General features: G+C 53.0%; 5 protein-coding genes across 5 annotated transcripts; 2 read left to right on the forward strand and 3 right to left on the reverse strand.

The window, feature by feature from the left end:
- Positions 1-2,480: 2,480 nt before the first annotated feature.
- Positions 2,481-4,920, forward strand: SLM1 (Phosphatidylinositol 4,5-bisphosphate-binding protein SLM1; the record flags this gene model as incomplete). Its single annotated transcript, XM_037321886.1, has 3 exons — positions 2,481-2,745; positions 2,807-3,632; positions 3,687-4,920. 3 exons carry the CDS (start codon positions 2,481-2,483, stop codon positions 4,918-4,920), a joined length of 2,325 nt encoding a protein of 774 aa, XP_037180206.1.
- A 3,948-nt stretch (positions 4,921-8,868) lies between these two features.
- GAR1 (H/ACA ribonucleoprotein complex subunit GAR1) lies at positions 8,869-9,752 on the reverse strand (the record flags this gene model as incomplete). The annotated part of the gene is made up of 4 exons (XM_037321887.1): positions 8,869-9,285; positions 9,346-9,446; positions 9,520-9,570; positions 9,686-9,752. 4 exons carry the CDS (start codon positions 9,750-9,752, stop codon positions 8,869-8,871), a joined length of 636 nt encoding a protein of 211 aa, XP_037180213.1.
- Positions 9,753-10,193: 441 nt separating this feature from the next.
- CGCA056_v006639 (Threonine--tRNA ligase) lies at positions 10,194-12,953 on the forward strand (the record flags this gene model as incomplete). The annotated part of the gene is made up of 8 exons (XM_037321888.1): positions 10,194-11,517; positions 11,577-11,855; positions 11,908-11,990; positions 12,040-12,085; positions 12,140-12,376; positions 12,432-12,570; positions 12,633-12,689; positions 12,746-12,953. The coding sequence occupies 8 exons, from the start codon at positions 10,194-10,196 to the stop codon at positions 12,951-12,953; spliced, it is 2,373 nt and encodes a 790-aa protein (XP_037180214.1).
- A 488-nt stretch (positions 12,954-13,441) lies between these two features.
- Positions 13,442-14,445, reverse strand: pps1 (CDP-diacylglycerol--serine O-phosphatidyltransferase; the record flags this gene model as incomplete). The annotated part of the gene is made up of 4 exons (XM_037321889.1): positions 13,442-13,810; positions 13,895-14,088; positions 14,204-14,299; positions 14,373-14,445. The coding sequence occupies 4 exons, from the start codon at positions 14,443-14,445 to the stop codon at positions 13,442-13,444; spliced, it is 732 nt and encodes a 243-aa protein (XP_037179307.1).
- Positions 14,446-15,909: 1,464 nt separating this feature from the next.
- On the reverse strand, positions 15,910-18,381 carry CGCA056_v006641 (putative zinc metalloproteinase; the record flags this gene model as incomplete). The annotated part of the gene is made up of 3 exons (XM_037321890.1): positions 15,910-16,040; positions 16,117-17,848; positions 18,025-18,381. The coding sequence occupies 3 exons, from the start codon at positions 18,379-18,381 to the stop codon at positions 15,910-15,912; spliced, it is 2,220 nt and encodes a 739-aa protein (XP_037179306.1).
- Positions 18,382-18,458: the final 77 nt, after the last annotated feature.

Raw genomic sequence — 18,458 nt, forward strand, 5'->3', positions numbered from 1 at the left:
AGGTTTACCACGAATGCGCCACCGAGTATTGGTCCAGGTGACTGAACAAAGCGATTGAAGCACACTGGCTGGCTGACTGAACAGGCACACAGGCTACTAGAAGGCGCAGAAATATCCTGGCGCGGTCCACATGTCTGGGCTTTCACCAGTTGGTTGGTGACGTCGCAGAGGTGATGATGGGTACCTGGCATTTTGGACGATTCCAACCTCTGGTATTCTTCTAGTGTTCCGTTGGCCTAATCGGTCAGAACGGATAACAGAGGTCTGCTACGCCTTGGTTAGTTCGGCCTAGACTGATTTGATGCAGAAATCCAAGCACGGCTCCGACAAGATCTCCTTATTATGGTTCGTGATGAGCATACACGCTGTTTCCCAAACCTACTGTGTATGTAGACACAGATACAAGCGCTCGAGGAGACAGGGAGGGTGTCGCTGAGGTTGCAGCGAGTATCCGCTGCTGTGGTTTTGATTACGTCGTGGGGAGGGGGTGGGGGGCTTCGAGCCGGGGGCACATACGTCATCGTGTGGCCGAACTGCAACGAGGAGCTTCTTGGCTTCTTGTTTGCGATCAGTTCGAATGTCGCACGAACAGGCCACGCAGATCGCAGCTCATCCGCGCAACCGCGGCACAATGTACACCACTCATCTACGTATCTAGGAAACGAGGGATATCGGCTGGCCCGTGAACGCGAACTTCTCCAACCGAGTAAAATGGCAGAGTTCTAGTGTCGTAGTCAACAGTGCGGGGCGGAGGCGCATACAACGGAAAGGTCGAAGCGAAGCTTTCCACCAGACAGAGAACCCTCCATGGCATGGCGGGGGATAATGAAACAAAATTCCACGACCAAATTCGTATGTACTTGGACCCTTGAGCAAGAGGCGAGACAGCGGGATTGAATTGCAGGAATTGCAGGATGCTTGTCTCAAATGAGTATTGCAGTATTCGTACTGTAGATGTTTAGGATGAGGCATGAAGGGCGATCGCAATCAACCACAGACCTTAGCCGAGATAAGGAAGCAAAATCCAGGGTCCATCGTCGTCCCGTCTCGCTGCATGCGCTTCCCGAGAACAGGGAAACAATAGGTATCCGTACATAACTTTGACGCGCCGGGTGGATGATGGGATGGGCAGCCACTCATCGTCCCAAATAGTGCCTTTTCGGGTCAGGCCGAAGACATGAGGTGCGTTGTGGGAATTAAGTGCCTTGATCCAGTTGCTGCATGCTGCAGGGCGATTGACGTTTGGTCGCTCGAGGTTCGATGTTGCTGTGTAAATTATCCTCAGATCCTGACACCCCCCCTGCCCTGCTCGCCCCGAATGGAGTACGAAGTCGGCTCTGGATGTGCCGCAGCGACTAGCAACCACAGACAGACTGACAGGGTACCAAGCTGCGGAAGCGGGTGCTGATTCAAGCCCCGGGTTCTTGTGTGTAAGATGATCAAACCTCCACGGGCACATACCTTAATTACTTCAAGCCACCTTTCTGGCCCAGCTTCTCTCTTGTACTCGTCGCTCGGCCTCATATTTTGTTGCACGATACGAGCGCCCAACGATCCACCTCACGATACCGACCGACCGACCGACCGATACAGCCCCTCGCCATAATTCCACCTTCTGGACCCGGTCATCTTCGCTCTCGCCGCAGACCTTCCCAGCATCCATCCCTCCCCTGCCCGTACGGCGCCCAACTCTCTAGCAGCCTAGCTCGCCCGTGACCAAGACACATCAGCATTCCACTGCGCCGAATCGGGGCCACCGCTGCGACTCGCGCGCCTCGATGACGACATCAGTCTGAGTTTGTGCAGCTCTTCCGGCCATCATTGCGTCAAACGCGTCGCGACAGTGTTCACTAGCCAGACGTCGATTGCACACCTGGCGCCATTCTTCGCTGCGCTAAGCTGTCTAGACAATCTTCCGGTTATCAAAGAGCTACGCTAAACTCAGGACCAGCAGGAATCTCTCTCAAGAGTTAGTTGCTCTGGTACCGTGGTGTGCCAGTTGAGACGCCCGTTTCCACGCCTACACCAATGTCCATCTAACCATAGTAGCTAGATCCCCGCTCGCGTCGTCCACCGTCTCAACATCCAACCACATCCCTCACTTGCCGAAGCCGGTCGCTACAGGGCAGAGGACCTGCGAGACTGAGGTCTGGACGCCGCATACATACACCATGAACTCAAATCGCACTTCCTCCTACTTTCCTCAACAACCACCCCCCGCCACCATCTCTTCTGTTCCTTCCTCCTCTGGTGGCCCTTTACAATACAACGAAGATCAAGAGACACAACTCAACACGCTTGCCAACTCACATTCTGGTCATCAATTACATCACTTCCCGCAAGACGTCGACCATACTTCTTATGACTATACAAACAACGATAGCCTAGCCGTGCCATCAGCAACTTCTCGGGGCAAATTCACGGAAGAATGGGATGCCAGTCAGAGAGGGAGTAGTATCATAGACGGGCCGTCTTCCAACATGCCACGATCAAACTCGTTCGTCTCCAACGCAGGGGAGGATCACCTGAGCCTGCCCTCACGACACAATACCCTCAAGAAGAAGAATTCTTTGCGAAGAAATGGCAGCCTCAAGCGCAGTGGTAGTCGTCGAAGCATGAAGGCTGGGAGTGTCCGCAGCCTAGCCTTACAATCGACTTCAGACCCCGACGAAGCGCACAGCGCTTTTCACTGCCCCGTCCCGACGTCTGGTAATCCAACCGAGGCTCTGTCTAACAGATTTCAATGTAAGTCGCAGGGGTACTTCACCAGCTTGACAGGCGCGAAAGTTTTTGACCTTATCTATAGCTTGGCGCAAGATACTCAAGGATCTCATCGCATATTACCGCGAGATACAGACTCACTACGAGCACAAGTCTAAGTCGCTCCTGAAGTTGGCCAATGTTGCCAACAATATTTCAACCCCGCCTGGCTTTCTCGAATCAGGGGGCATCGACGATGCCTTGCAAATTCTCCGCACTTATCACAAGGGTGCCATCCTAGAGTCGAATAAAGCCAAGGAAATTGAGGAGGATGTCATCTTGGCACTCACAGGTCTAAGGAGCGATCTGCACCAAAAGATCAAAGAGATCAAGAATCTTTCAGGCGATTTCAAGAATTCTGTTGAAAAAGAGATGGATGGGACAAGACGGGCTGTGAAGACATTGCAGGACACAATAGGTCAGAGTGATCTTGATCCTTCGTTGACGACTGGGAAGCAAGATCCTTACCTTCTACGTCTTGCTGTGGACCGACAAGTCGAGCGACAAATAGACGAGGAAAACTACCTTCACCAGGCGTATCTCAACCTCGAAAATTCAGGTCGCGAGCTGGAGTCTATCGTCGTCGGCGAAATTCAGAAAGCGTACAATGCGTACGCCGGCATCCTCAAGCGCGAGTCCGATGCAGCTTACAGCGCGATTGACGAGCTACGCATTGGGCCCATAACCATGCCCAAGGATCACGAATGGACATACTTCGTTCAAAAGGACGACCAATTTGTGGATCCGAACATCCCGATACGGTCCGCCGAGCACATCCATTATCCTGGCCGAGACCATGTCGCTTGCCAGGAGATACGTGCGGGACTTCTTGAGCGTAAGAGCAAGTATCTTAAGAGCTACACGGCTGGTTGGTAAGTCGCAAGTTCTGTTTGTAAGGTATCTGAAAATGAGATTGACAATGCCAGGTATGTACTGTCTCCGACTCACCTACATGAGTTCAAATCGGCGGATAAGGGCCAGGCCCCCGTCATGTCGTTGTATCTTCCAGAACAGAAACTAGGATCCCATTCAAGCGAGGGAGGATCATCCAACAAGTTCATACTCAAGGGTCGCCAGACGGGTTCGATGCATCGCGGCCACACGTGGGTTTTCCGGGCCGAAAGCCACGACACAATGATGGCATGGTACGAAGACATCAAGGTGCTCACCGAGCGTACGCCACAAGAACGAAGCGAGTTTGTACGAGGACATGTGCGGAGCTTAAGCCAGTCTTCCCATCGGTCAACCAGCAGTGACGGTGTTCTCGACGACGATGATGACGAACCGTTTTCGGCCGATACAGCAGTCGCAGCCAGCACGAATTCGAGGCAGGACTTGCGCCGTCCCGAAGCAGGTGGGCGGTTTCCATCCGACATCCAGGTCAACGCGCAGCGAGGCTTACAGGCACCTCTTTCGCCATCTAGTGTGAGCTCGGGATTTGATAACTGGGACAGAGACGCGGCTGCGCAGCCGTCGGCTTTGCCTGGCGGCATGTTGGGCACCGTCCATTCAAACGGATATGGGGGCACAGCACGGACTCCCATGGAAGAGACGCCATCCAATGCGGCCTTGGTCAGTCAACAAGCAAAGGAAGATGGGGTTAACCCGTACACCAATGAGCCTCTGCGCCGCTCTCAGTCTTTGCACAAGGATTCCCAGGCAGCATACCTGTATGCTACAGGCATGCAGAGGGCACACAGCCAGCAAGCTGCACCAACCAGACCCGAGGAAGATGTTCAGCGAACGTCGTCTATAGATCATGACCGCGGACTCGAAACACCAGGTGGCAACAGCCAGTACGGCCAATGGATGAATGGAAACGCAAAGTCGAGTCAGGTTACTTCCAGCACCGACAACCAACGGCAAGTTGCGAGCGATTATTCCGTATCAGCTAAACCAGGCAACGATGATATCAACGTGGCTGCGGCGGCAGCAGGCACGAGTGCTTCGCGCGGTTTGAATAACATACACACGCAGCAAAGCGGTACCTCGAGTGGAACACCCAATCCCAGAAATCAGGATCTTTTCCGCCAAACGCTGTCCGCTCCTAGGCCGACGGCTGGCACTATAAGGAATGATAGCGTCCCGACGATTTCCAATTTACATATTCCAGGAGAATACCCCAAGGGCGGGTCGACTGCTGTTGATGCCAGACGCTAGTTGCGTTCATTAGAAGGGGTGTGTCGCAACGAAGGAGGAGAGTATCGGCAACAAGTTGGGTATGGACCTACCAAGATACGTTCGTTCTTCAGACATTCCTGATCCCTAATTGGTTCCTCTATTCTTTCTATCATTATTGTATCTTCTCCTTTCCCTGTCAAGGACATGTCAGAATATGCTTGCGGGAAGCAAATTGCTACAGAACAATATCACGGGCCGTGATGCATTCGTTGTTTGAATTCCATTCATAGCTCGCCTCACTCGCAAATAAGTCGTCAGCTAGTCTCCCTCTCTCATCTAGCCTTTGCTGTTTCGGAACATTCGAACCCCCGAATCCTGTACCCGCGGTAGACTAAATGCTTCTATTTGACGAGTATTGGAATAACAAAGCAGACGCGAGTAGCGTACCAAGACCCCCAAGCCCAATACCGTAGTATTGTGCCCCGCGGTACCCAGACAGTACATCTAATTTGATCTCGTTGACCTGTGTTTCGACCGTTCTTGCCATTCCCAAAGCAATAGACATACTGTAAGCAAGTACAAATAACACCAGGCCCCCTATAACCCTCCGATAGTCCTCCGGAAGACTATTTCTCAGCAGTATCGTTGCGAGAGGCCCCGCCATGACGATCCCAAGTGGGAGAAGCAGTGTGCTCACGAATATATTTGCCCAGTACGTCTGATCCAAGGGTGCCGTTGCCACGAGTACAGACGCCGACGTGAACCCGATGAAGGACACGAGAAAGGCCCAGTACACCTCTATGCCCGGTGTCAGATACGCCAGAAGAAAAGCCACGGCCAAACTCTCCACCGCCATCGGTACAACTGCAGCGCTTGCCACAAGGCAGTCCCAATCTCGTACTGCTTCCATGATCTGGAAAAGATAGAATGCCCAAACAACGAAGCATCCCCAACCAGCTGCGACACAGGCCAGCACAAGATTTGTCGACGAATTCATCACCCGCAAAGGCACGAGAGGGTTCGCGACGACAGTCTCATTGTACACGAAAGCCACAAGCAATAAGAACCCGATGATGAGAAGAATGTAAATGTGGGGGGTGCGCCAACCGAACGCTGGTGCCTGATTGCATGCGAAACTGAAAAGGGCCAGTCCAAGAGCACTCACGATGATACCCGTGAAGTCGAGTTTCACCCAATTGTCATTAATACAACACCCTTTTCGAGGATCTTGTTGTGGAAGAAAAAGAACGCTTAGCCCCGCGGCTGAAAAGCAGACGGCCGCGAGCACAAAAAAGCACCATTCCCAAGCGAAGTTGACGGCGAAGACAGAAGACATCACAGATCCGATAACGAAGCCGAGGGGCGCGCCGGAACTGTAGAGCGAGAGTGCCGTGTCCTTTGGCCAGGCGGGAAAGAAGCCTCCAGGATAGAGAAACCGTTCGGAACGCTCAGCGCTGGACCGATACCCTGCATAGCACGGCAGACGCAGAAAAACGTGGCGCCGTTATAACCGCCATTGTGGACAGTCTGAGAAAATCCGGCGAGAAGGCTCCAGAAGGCGTACCATAGGCATCCGCATATCAGAATTCGCTTGTGACCAAAGACTTCTCCTAGTCGGACCGAAGGTATAGTAAACGCGCCCAGGGTAAGGACGAAGCCTGCAGTAAACCAGGAATGCTGGCCCTCCGACAAGTTCGTGAGTGAGTTAGCGATTTCAAGCGCAGGAGCGATGCCCTGGGAGAGGCCAGCGAACATAAGAATCTGATGAAGGCTAGTGACACCCAGTAGCGAAAACTCCTGGGAAAACCCCTGGGCAGACACGGGTCGTTTCTCCAATAGGTTTTGTTCTTGGTACAGATAGCCTCTAGTTGCCCACGGAAGGTCATCTTCAACAGCGTTTGTCTGCATTACGGCCAAGAGGTAATCGTTCCGGCAGTTGGCCGCAGGAATCGTGTCGATCGCGTGCCTGCTGCGTTGAGTAATGACAATCTTCCGTGCTGCTTCGAACAGATCAGGGTATTCTGACGGGTGTGCCAAGGCCTCGGGAGCTAGCCTCCTGCACAATCCCAAACCATGCGCCGTGATGTCCCTTGTAGAGGGGGGAGCTCGCAAATGTTCTCTCGCATGTGCTCGCAGACTTTGCGAAGCCAACAGTGGATGACTAGAGAGGGCCTCAGGCGTGGTGCCTGATGCGAGTGACACAACTGCTGCGTTGTGGGTTGAGCTAGGTGATCCTGGTGACGTTGATGATATTGGTGATATTGTTGACGTTGGTGACGTTGGTTCGTCGCGTGGGGGAGTATATGATGAGGAAGTCGTGCTCGGCCTGAATGTACGTGATTGTGTTCCGCTCAGATCATTGTCAACCATAGAGAAGACAATGTCTGCAACCGATGCTCGCAAATCCGAATCTCCAGCCTCTTCGTGGCGAGAGACGTTATTGCTGGGGTGTTGTTCGTCTCGGAACTGCTGTCTGAAGGACTCTGTTACAGCTATCATAACATCGGCTACCCTTTGCATTGCTTCGGTAGCTCTTCGTGTCTCCCATACTGTTGTCGGAGTCTGGATGAAATCTGATGATGTGGGCGAGGTTGCCATATCCGTCTTTGTCGTGCAAATTCATAGGGAAGCTTCCCGTTGCTAGTATGAAATAGTATTTGAATGCGGGTTGGTGCTGGTCAAGAAGACGGGAGCATTGTGCTTTCACGCCAGAAGGAGACGGGTAGGTCCAGAGAAGAAGTCCGTGAGCTGTAGTTGAGAAAGTGAGAAATCGAACAAGCGACTCCAATACGTTCAACGTACGACTGGGTTCGCTACCCAATCCAGGTTGGAAGGATGAGCGAAAATGACAGGGCGAAGGCCATGGAGACCTTCCAGGCTCCCGTTCTATCGATTTGCCGCGTGTAATCTAGCTAAGCAAACAGTTCCCATCCTTTAGCAATATGCTGTGGCTCGTGGCCCAGGACGTCACGGTCCCCCATGCAAGTTGATGCCAGAACTCCATCCGTGGAAAAGTGTCCAGGTTATTAGCGCTATACTGCTACCGACAAACACTCTCTCTCATCTGATGTTTGCTCGTTAGTTCCGCTGAATTTTGGGAAGCTTCCGTCAGGTTTCGGGATACATAGCTTCAGATGAACAGCCCCAACTGAGGGCTAGGGGGCGTCGCCGACAACCCTGTCGGCATTAGCTCCGTGGTTAGCTCGAGTACTTTGAGGCCTTGGGATCAGAACCACAAGGCCAGGATGAGGCTGAAGCGAGTAGGATGACGGAGTTTTGCAACTCATTCTCCACAGCAGTAACCCGCGCCACCAGCAAGATCCTTCGCCTTTGCCCAACACTGATCTTTGCTATGTCCCCCCACAATGTCTGCCGTCTTGGAGCTTTCGGTGCTGCGAAGAAGGTCCCAGGTTAGCGGGAGCTTAGAGGCAAGAGGCGCCTGACTCAGAATAACGCATGGAAAAGAACTTGATAAAAAGAGACTAAAAGGTCAAGCGACAATCAAAATGCGGTTTGTTGACTCGGCGCAAGGCATTGTAGGTTGTATAACTAGCTGACGTCTAATGTGGGTAGGTAGACGGTCCCATAGGCTGCGATGATGTTGGTGCTGTGATAAAAATGGAAACAGGCTTCCGTCGAGAGGCCCTGGTCGGTCTCGCGCTTGCGCCTCGTTCCCACGTCAGCTCACCTCGCGTCCACCCAACCTCAAATCAAAGGCAGATAGAAAGACACGCAGTCTTCCAGAGCACTTCTCATACTATTACCAAATATTTCAAAACTTACTGGAATGTGCCATGGCAACAAACCATGCTCGCAATGAAGACCTCTGTTCTTTTTTTTTTCGGGTAACCATAGTGGATGATGTACATGCAGCCTTGAGCCCCTTTCGCCAGGACTGATGCCAAAGCAAAGCAAACCAGAACGCCAGAGTCGTAGTCCAACAGAAGAAAACCTCCCCCTCTCAGAGCTTCGCACTTGGACACAAGGCTACCGTCCTCTGCTAAAGCCTCCGCGGCCACGACCACCGCTGAAGCCACCGCCGCCTCTCGGTGTGCCTCCCCGGCCGCCGAAACCACCGCCTCCGCGTCCGCCGAAGCCGCTGCCGCCGCGTCCACCTCTTGCGGGACCTCCACGTCCTCTGCCACCGCCACGCCCGCCGAAGCCAGGACCGCCGCGACCACCCCTGCCGCCAGCACCACCACGGCCTGCACGCTTCAACTTGGGAGCACCAGGGGGGGGCTTCGGCTTAGGAAGGAACTTGTCCAACGGAAGAAGCTTCTCGGAACCGATGTAGAACTTGTCGCCCTCCTTGAAAGAGGTAGCCTGGATACCCTCAGAGGGCTTGATGGTAAAGTAGACCTGGTTGATGGGACCGAGAACCTCGTCCACCTTGCCGACAGCAGTCTGTATTCTTGTTATTCTTGCGGCTCACATCGATGAAGGTATTTGGCGCGTCGATCCTACCTTGTTCTCGAGGAAAATCTGGGCGTTGAAGTGAGGAACCTTGGGGTTGATGCTCTCGCAGACCATCTCGCCCTCACACGCGTGCATGAACTTGCCCATCTCTGTGAACAAAAACGGTCAGTTGGGCAATTGCTTCTAGGGGAGGTTTCGAGTCGTTGCTCGATATTCACATACCAAGAATCGTCGCGGGCGGGCCCATGTCTCTTTGTCCAAATCCACCTCGGCCTATTTATCATCATGTTAGCTGCTGATGCGAGAGCGCTTCACCAAGTCTTGACTTTGCAGGGGATACAGCGGTAACTTGAAGAACAATGATGAATTGAAGTAAATGAAAACTTACCGCCTCCTCCACGGCCACCAAAACCACCACCGCCGCGGCCACGCGGAGCTCCTCGTCCAAACGACATAATGATGGTGGATTGGCTATAATGTGGGAGCTGCTCGTACTGCTGCTCTTTGCTGCTGCTTGGGGAAAAAACGATGCCTGTGGCGCGCCGACAGAAAATTTCCAGCGACCCAATAGTGGTGCATGCCCAATCGAGCTTTCTCATTGGCTAAATCTGGCGGAGCGGAATATCCTCAGCCGACACACCCCGCCAAAATTCCCTGGTCTCCACCATAGTGGGACAGATGTGGGCTGGCAGCAGTTCACAGCATGTACAAGCAAGTGAGCAATTGTGGTCCGGGACACAGCGCCTCAAAAAGTCACCCGAACCCTTGTTTGACTCACCATAGAGCTTTGGCGGGGTGACTGGCTGTTTCGCCCAAAATTATCGCCCAAAATCGTGGCTTCGTGTCCGGCCGATCTCACCTATCCGCACCACCAAATCCCTTCAATTGGACGAACCATGGATTCCGCGAAGCAGGCTGTCGATGCTGTTGCTGAGGGCGTCAAGAAAGTCGCTCTCGGCAGCGACAACAAAGACAAAGCCCCTAAGAAGGAGAAAAAGGCGAAGAACGCTGGCGATGCGTCGGCGGGGCCCCTTGAGCTCAACCCCCCTCCCAAGTTCTTGCAGCAGCGACTCGATCTTTTTGACAAGTTGAAGAAGGAATATGACGAAGAGCTCGCCAAGAGGCCTCGTGAGCCCATCACCATTACAATGCCCGACGGTTCTGTCCGCCAGGGAACGAGCTACGAGACTACCCCCGGCGAGATAGCCAAAAGCATCTCCAACAGTCTGTACAAGAGAACAGTCGTCGCGAGACTCGATGGCGATGAGAACCAACTGTGGGACTTGGACCGACCCTTGGAGAAGAGCTGCAAGCTCGAGTTGTTGTCTTTTGAGGACGAGCAGGGCAAGCAAGTATTTTGGCACAGCTCGGCGCACATCCTCGGTGAGGCCTGCGAGAGGAGATTCGGATGTTCTCTTTGCATCGGCCCCCCGGTAGATAACGGCTTCTACTACGAGATGGCGCTTCCCGACGGCGCTGCTGTCCAAGCAAGCGACTGGAAGCCCCTTGAGTCCATCGTCGGATCGATCGTCAAGGAGAAGCAGAAATTCGAGCGCCTGGAGATGACGAAGGACCAGCTTCTTGAGATGTTCAGCTACAACAAGTACAAGCAGCACATCATCAACGACAAAATCCCTGACGGTACCAAGACTACAGTCTACCGGAACGGACCTTTGATCGACCTTTGCCGTGGACCCCATGTACCCAGCACCGAACGCATCGAGGCATTTAGCATCATGAAGAATAGTGCCTCTTATTTCCTCGGCTCACAAGAGAATGACTCTCTCCAGAGAGTCTACGGTGTCAGCTTTCCCAGCAAGAAGGAGCTGGCTGCTCACAAGAAATGGCTTGAGGAGGCCGCCGCCCGTGATCACCGCAAGATTGGGCAAGACCAGCAACTTTTCTTCTTCCACGAGCTCTCCCCAGGCAGTGCCATGTGGCTTCCGCATGGAGCCCGCATCTACAACACCCTGCTGGCCTACATCAAGGAGCAATACTTTAAGCGCGACTACCATGAGGTTATCTCCCCTAACATGTATAACGCAGACCTGTGGAAGATCAGCGGCCACTGGGATCACTACAAGGATGACATGTTTGTTCTGGAGGTCGATAAGGAGAAGTTCGGTCTCAAGCCCATGAACTGCCCAGGCCATTGTCTCATGTTTGCCCATACCCCCAAGGCCTACCACCAGTTGCCGTGGCGAGTCGCCGACTTTGGGGGTGAGTTTACTATAAGCTCTGTCTTCAAACGTATCGCATGCTGACTATTGCCTGTACAGTCCTTCATCGTAACGAAGCAAGCGGTGCTCTGTCCGGTCTTACCCGTGTTCGCAGATTTCAGCAGGATGACGCACACATCTTCTGCAGGGAGGACCAGATCAAACAGGAGATTAGCGGCCTATTTGACTTCCTTAGCGAGATGTATGGCTTGCTGGGCTTTTCCTTCAAGCTCCGACTGTCTACTCGCCCAGAGAAGTACATGGGTGAGCTTGAGACCTGGAACAGAGCGGAAGGCATGCTTAAGCAGGCTCTGGACGAGTTCGCGGCTTCGACGGGCGGTAGGAATTCAAGGACCCAATCTTTTCAAATGAACGCTAACTCTGCCGAAAGGTGTGCCCTGGACTCTGAACGAGGGTGATGGAGCCTTTTACGGTCCCAAGATCGATATCAAGATCTTAGATGTTCTGAACAGAGTAAGTATAGCTAATACCTGGCTGTAGTAATGAGTACTGATGGCACCAGGAATGGCAATGCGCCACGATTCAACTCGACTTTCAGCTCCCACAGAGTATGCAGTATCTGTTCAAGTGTGAGATGGGTGTGAGAAGCTGACCTAGGGTAGATTTCGGATTGGAATATGTTTCGGCGGATGTCCCCATCAAGCCCAAAGATGATGAAGCTGCCGCCGCTCCCAAGGCCCCTGAGGTCAAGATGAAGGACCCCCAGGCCGTCGTCGACTCTGCAGCTGGGACGGGCGAAGATGATAAGAAGAAGCGGGTCACCAAGCCCCTGACCACCGGATGTCAGCGTCCTGTCATCATTCATCGTGCCATGGCTGGCTCTATTGAGAGATTCACAGGTAAGTCCGCATGTGCATGCTCCCGGGGGAACAGTAACTCAGCGTCTTGCGTTAGGTATCCTTATCGAGCACTTTGCCGGAAAATGGCCTTTCTGGCTCAGCCCTAGACAAATCATGGTTATTCCAGTCGGCAAGGGCTTTGTCGAATATGCTGAGGAAGTTCAGTCCATCTTCAAGAAACAGGGCATGTGGTGGTACGTTTGGTCTCCGGTATTGAGACGTTCCTAGAGGGAAGAAGACTGACAGAACCAACTAGTGACGTCGACTTGACCGGAAACACGCTGCCCAAGAAGATTCGCAGTGCTCAGTTAAGGTATGTCATCTAGATTTGATCGGCGTCTCCTCGGAGTTGCTTACTAACCTTGGTAGCCAATACAACTTCATTTTCGTCGTCGGCGACGAGGAGATGAAGGGTAGACAGGTCAACGTCCGATACCGTGACGATACCTCCAGCCAAGACCGTGGCAAGCCTGTGCCATTGGATGAGGCTATCGAAAAGCTTAAGAAGCTTGGTGAGGAGCGCGGCACCTACAACCCTTTCCCTTCGGCCGCCAAGCCTGCATCCAAGGAAGCATAAGCATGAGTTTATGAGATGCGATATTGATGAGCAGGAGCATTCACGGCGAAGCACGCTACAAGGATCCATGCAGGGTTCAGACTAGGAGGATGGCTGATATCGGTGATTACGGGAAGGGGGAAAAGTTTCGAGACACGGTGACACTTGCAACAATAAAATAGGCGTAGAGGGAATGGGTATCATGCATATTTTTCGTGTGCGCGTGTGCTGAGATGTATCTCTGTAAGCTGCGACAGGCTTTCAACCGTTGGTTTACCTATCCAGCCCAGCCTCTACCCATCCTAGTAACTCTGCCAGTCCGCTTATCGAAAGCTGTATCCTTGCTCGTCAACAAACTCCTGGTGGCGGCTCATGATCGCTTCCGTACACAACATTCGTATGCTGGTAAGGTCAATACCATTTCCCTGGGAGCCAAGCCCACAAAGCAACGATTTGGTTTGTCCTACAACGGTTAAGTAGCTCATCAATTCCTTGCCGAGTGGCGTGGTTTAAGGCTTCGGAATGTGAATGCTCTTGCTTGTCATCATGCATCCGTGCAGGACGAACACGAGGGCGATTGGGTGGAATTCGAGCGGTGACCCGGCGAACCACGTACCCAAGGGCAAGTCCCCCAGTATCCATCTCTGTGAGATGAAATAGGCCATGACTGCGTCTAGGCCCAGGCTCGTAGGGATCGGCGTACCCTCAAAATACTTGCTCTTGCCGGTAGCATCCTTGGGGAGGACCGAGACAGTGACGTTAAAGCGAGCAAGGCGAGTGAGACCGCAGAGAACGAAGAAGGTAAGGCAAGCATGGTCCACAACGGTACGCAGGCCGAGTGCGAAGGCCACGGAAGCGGGAGCCACGCCGAATGATATCTATGAAAGTTAGCCTGGCCATACTACCTTCAAATAGGTTAAAGTAGTCAACGGGTTCAGGTGACTTGTTGTCCAGATACATACCAAATCAGCCAGCGAATCAAGCTCCTGACCCATCATACTGCTCTTCTTTCTCCATCGCGCAACCTTTCCGTCCATGAAATCAAAGAATAAACCGAATGGCAAGAAGAAAAGGGCGAGGTACAGAGTGCTAGTAGATGCGGGATCGCCGAGACAGTAACGGAGGGAGGTGAAAATCGACATAACGCCGCAGGCACCTAGAAAGGCAAGCCATCAGCTTTCTTCTCCGGCAGTATCTTCGACTCGTACAGCGAGGGGTGCCAGCAGAGAAAGGACATGTTGTCTGTCAGAGGGAGGAGTATGTGCACGCACCATTGCACAGTGTAATGACATCCGCAAGGTGAAGTGCTCGAATCAAGGAGAAATGGCCCGTGTCGGCGGATAAGAGGAGTTTCTGCTTGTCGTATGCTGTCGGTAAAGTTCTGGTCAGCTTCTCGGTCTGAAATATGCACCGAATGCTCTGAAGTGGGCGGTGACGCACCCGGCTCGTTGAAGCTGCCGGCATCCTTGGCTGCGCTCCCGTTCGTCACGGCGCTGCTTGTTCGCTTTGACATGATGAGGTGTATGCTTCAGCAGTAGGTACGATGCTTGTGGACCTGGCAAAGATGCGAGGGGCGACGTAGCTGCTGCTTGTGTGGTAGTTTTTTTCTATTTCGTCTCAGTGGGGGTTGATATGGCTCCGTTGGTGGGTGGAAGAGACCGAAAGAGAACGATGGCAGGAAACGAGGGGAACGGCCTTTTTGTATGTGAGGTTTTCGTTGAGCTCCAATGCGGGTGCTGGTGTAGAGCGAAGTAGCTGCGAGTAGGGATGCGGGTCTGTAGGAGCAGGTCACACTCTTCCGCCTCAGAAAGCCAACAAGGATAGCCGGGAGAAGCACATGCCGTCATAGCCCTGTCCGTTCTAGACTTGAAAGTGCCTAGCGGTAGCTTCGGCTAGTACACGTGACCGCCTTGTTTTGGGGTTTGTACAGAGTACGTACTCTGTCTGTATTGAGCATGTCGAGTGTTTAGTGTTACACTGTCGGGGCATCTACCTTATCGGAGCCCACACTGCAGCCAAACGGTCTGCCTCACTTAATAGGTAATCTGACATCAGTCTAGGTTGATGTAGGGTCAGAAGAATATTCGCCTGCCTTCTCCATGGGACAGCCTGTTTTTCCTGTGTAGCGACGGCGATGACAGTAGCGTAGAGTATATGACTACGGGAAAAGTAATCGCCTCAGCACAGGAGGAACAGGCGGCCTCTTCTGCACTGGTTCTACCGTTTCATCACGTAGTCTGGTCTGGATCTCGAGGCTCCATCTAGAGGAAGATCATGCCCATTCTTTACCAGGGTTTCCTTAATATGTTTTTTCTTTCTTTTATTTGGATTGAGCCGATTTTGCAGAAGTATTCAGCTACGCAAGAATCACCTGTGAGGCCATACCCACCCGCCATTTTTATACAATAAGCCCAGGCGAATTAGCAGTACCGACGCCACTGAATATGGACAACGTTCTCCGGTGTTGTTCATATTTGTGGATACACTTACAGAGACAGAACAGAGCACCTCCACTCCATTGTAAACCCATTTGTCGTGGCGTAATTAATAGACATTTACCACCGTACTGAATCTCCCACCATGTTCAGTGCGCTGCATGTGCTAGATATGTATCCTGATCCTCAAGCCCCTGGTGTTTGATGCCCCAATAATACAAAACAATGCTCTGGTTCGATGTGTTACTCCAGAATAACGGTATCAAAGGCGCAAGCATAGCAAGTGACACGTCGGCTCCTAGAATTTCTTCAGGTAGATGATGGCGTCCAAGCTTATGCCCCCCTCTTGCCTCTTGTGCATTACTATTAAACTTCCTGAGACAGACTTTTGACCCTCATCGAACAATGAGAATCGAAAATCCATCAACCCAAGGGCCGCACGAGCCAGCTACGCCGCAGATAGTGTATCCCCTTGGAGGTATCAAAGTATGTCTAGTAATTCGGTCAACCAATGTCGACGGTGAAGTTGCTCTTGTCACTACTTACGCTGAACCCCCATGCGCATTGCCAAATATGGGCGATCTTCGACCCAGGCTGGTAAGCACTTGGATAGCATCAATCCAGTGACCCGAACGAACGAAGAAGCCTGAAATGTATTCGCCTCGACGGATGTCTGTCGCGTCACAAGTCAGTTTATGTTGCGGAAGAAACATTGCTGAGGCTGGTTAAAACGAGGGGCATCAGCTTACCCAAGTCGAAGGTATCGCCGCCTTCTTTGCCCCCTCTCTTGCCAAAAAGCTGGGTGGTATCATCGTCATACACGAATTCTATACCATCAACCGCGTATCCGTGGTAGAAGATAATGCGAGATAGGATCCTGTTCTGTTTAACGGCGCTCTCAAACACAACTTCTTGCGCGACGCTTTCCTGCATGGATGAGAGCCCTAAAGCCTTTCCTCGGTAAGCCGTTTTGCCAAGGGGACCAGGAGTCAGCTTGAAGGAGGACTCCTTGGAGCATAGCTTCTTGAGGTCGTCAACGTCCAAGCTGCCGCCTCCATGGGATTTGACCGAAATTCTGAGCCGTCCTTTCCGCTTGCTTTCTGGGAGCCTCTCCCGCAGCTCCTGATCGCTCAGCGTCAATTGGCGTTGCACAGAGCCAGTCTCAGCTGGGTACTCGATCCAAGACCGACAAACGTCATCGTCTTCAGCAAATAGCTCTATGAAAGCTACCCCGGTCGGCGCCATGACAACCATCTTCCCACCCTCGACAGGGAAAGCATGTACGCTGTCATCTGGGTTCATAGGTGGGTCGTTGGGCAACCTGAAGCACGGATGGGCGCGGAAGCGCAAGCAATCCAATCGATGCCAACCGCATTCGTCATCTTGACCGACCAAACCACCCTTGGACTTCGTTCTGGTACAAAAGGCCTCGCGAGCTACGAAGCTGCGGTTGAGTGTCAAGTAGTCGCGCAGCATGACGCCACTTTCCTGATGAGGGCACCCGAAGAGATGGCCCGTCTCGTGTAAATGCGCGCCAATTCCGATGCTGGCTGCCTCCCAGGAACTGCCAGCTTGACCGCAATCGTTGGCAACAAAGTCCACATCAGTCGGAGTGCAATCCGTGAACGCGGGGACTACTTCTTCAAAACTCGCGGGGTAGCTCTGCAGGCAATGCGAGCCAAAAATAGCCAGTTGTAGATCACCAGCATTTCCGCCGAGCGCCGCGTGTCCCCTGACCACGTTGGCTTCCTTGTCCCACTGCGTATCAAGAATCAGCACGGAAACGTACTGCTTCTGACCGCCTAGTGGTTTGAAATGTTGCTTCACGGCTTCAGCGGCGATTCCGTACAAGTCTCCCTTCTTGGTCGCCTTTTCGTTCTGCTGCGCCAGCTCCAAGTCTCGAATTTCTGCGACAGTCTTATCCGACCTGATGATGTGGACCCTCGCTTCCGAGCGCAGCGTTCCGTTCTCACGATCCCGTTGATTAGAGGTACCAGTGACCCATTCCTCCTCAAACCTGAAGGCACGACGCCCAAGCTTATTGCGCCACATCTGCTCAGCGGTGAAAGCCTGCCAAAGGTATGCGGCCATGCGGAATTTGCGCACTGCCATGTCCAATTCGTTGCCCTCGCGCTCGATTCGGGCGGGAACCGCATCGAAAACTTCAGCAGAATCCTTGGCGACGAGAATTGCGAGTTGTAAGGGTGGTGCACTGTTGGCTGGAAGCATATGGATTGTGAGGTATGATGCATGTATGGGGTTTGAAGAGCTGCTGTTGGGCAGTTTTGGACTGGAGAAGTCGAATCGGATCTTGTTCGGTCCTGGCTGCAGATAAACCAGCGCCTTAAACTGAGAGTCGCACACGGGCCAAATTGTTGGCGGGAAGTTGTCGTCGAGTCGTGTTACGGAGAGGGTGCCGTCCACAGGTTGCTGAGAGGGCTCGCCAATGGTGCCGTGGACGAGAAGCACCTTTTGATAAACCTTGCCTGTTGTCAGCAGAGCGTTCTGAAGCTGGAAATGCAGCTAAGAGGTTGACAGCGGTTACGACCGCCTGTGGCGAGCTGTCTGATCGAGGACGCCATCCGGACATAGACTCGGGGGATGCAGGTTGCACAAGGCGGAGGGCACGTCCTTCATGAGGGTGTCAAATTACTTACCCAGGCATTTTCGGCGACATTGGCGATCCGGGGCGCGTATTGGGAGACAGGCAATGTGGACTTGCCCGTGACCACGGGAGAGCCCAAGCCCGCCATACCGGAGACGCTGTTTCTGTGAGAGTTGCTGACGGGCTGTAGCGGAGGGCGAGCGAGAGGCTGATTGGAGTCCTTCACTTGAAGATTCAGAGCGGGATCAGAGGCATGGGCGAGTGATGGTGGCGTTGAGGCGCCGCTCGTGGGTGTCGGGGTATTTCCTTGGCTAGCATCACTGGAAACGTCTGTGTTGGATCGGTCGGTTTTGAAGCTGGCCTTAGAACGACGACGCAGCGCTCGGAAATTGAGGATTGACGGGGCCATGGTGAGGGCAACAACTGCCCTCCGAGGAAGAAGGGATTTCGACCGCGGGAGAGCGATTTAGCGAGAGGCTTTTGACA

Source organism: Colletotrichum aenigma, assembly GCF_013390185.1.
Source record: "Colletotrichum aenigma strain Cg56 chromosome Unknown KSG_Cg56_contig04, whole genome shotgun sequence".
In the NCBI taxonomy this organism is placed as follows: domain Eukaryota; kingdom Fungi; phylum Ascomycota; class Sordariomycetes; order Glomerellales; family Glomerellaceae; genus Colletotrichum; species Colletotrichum aenigma.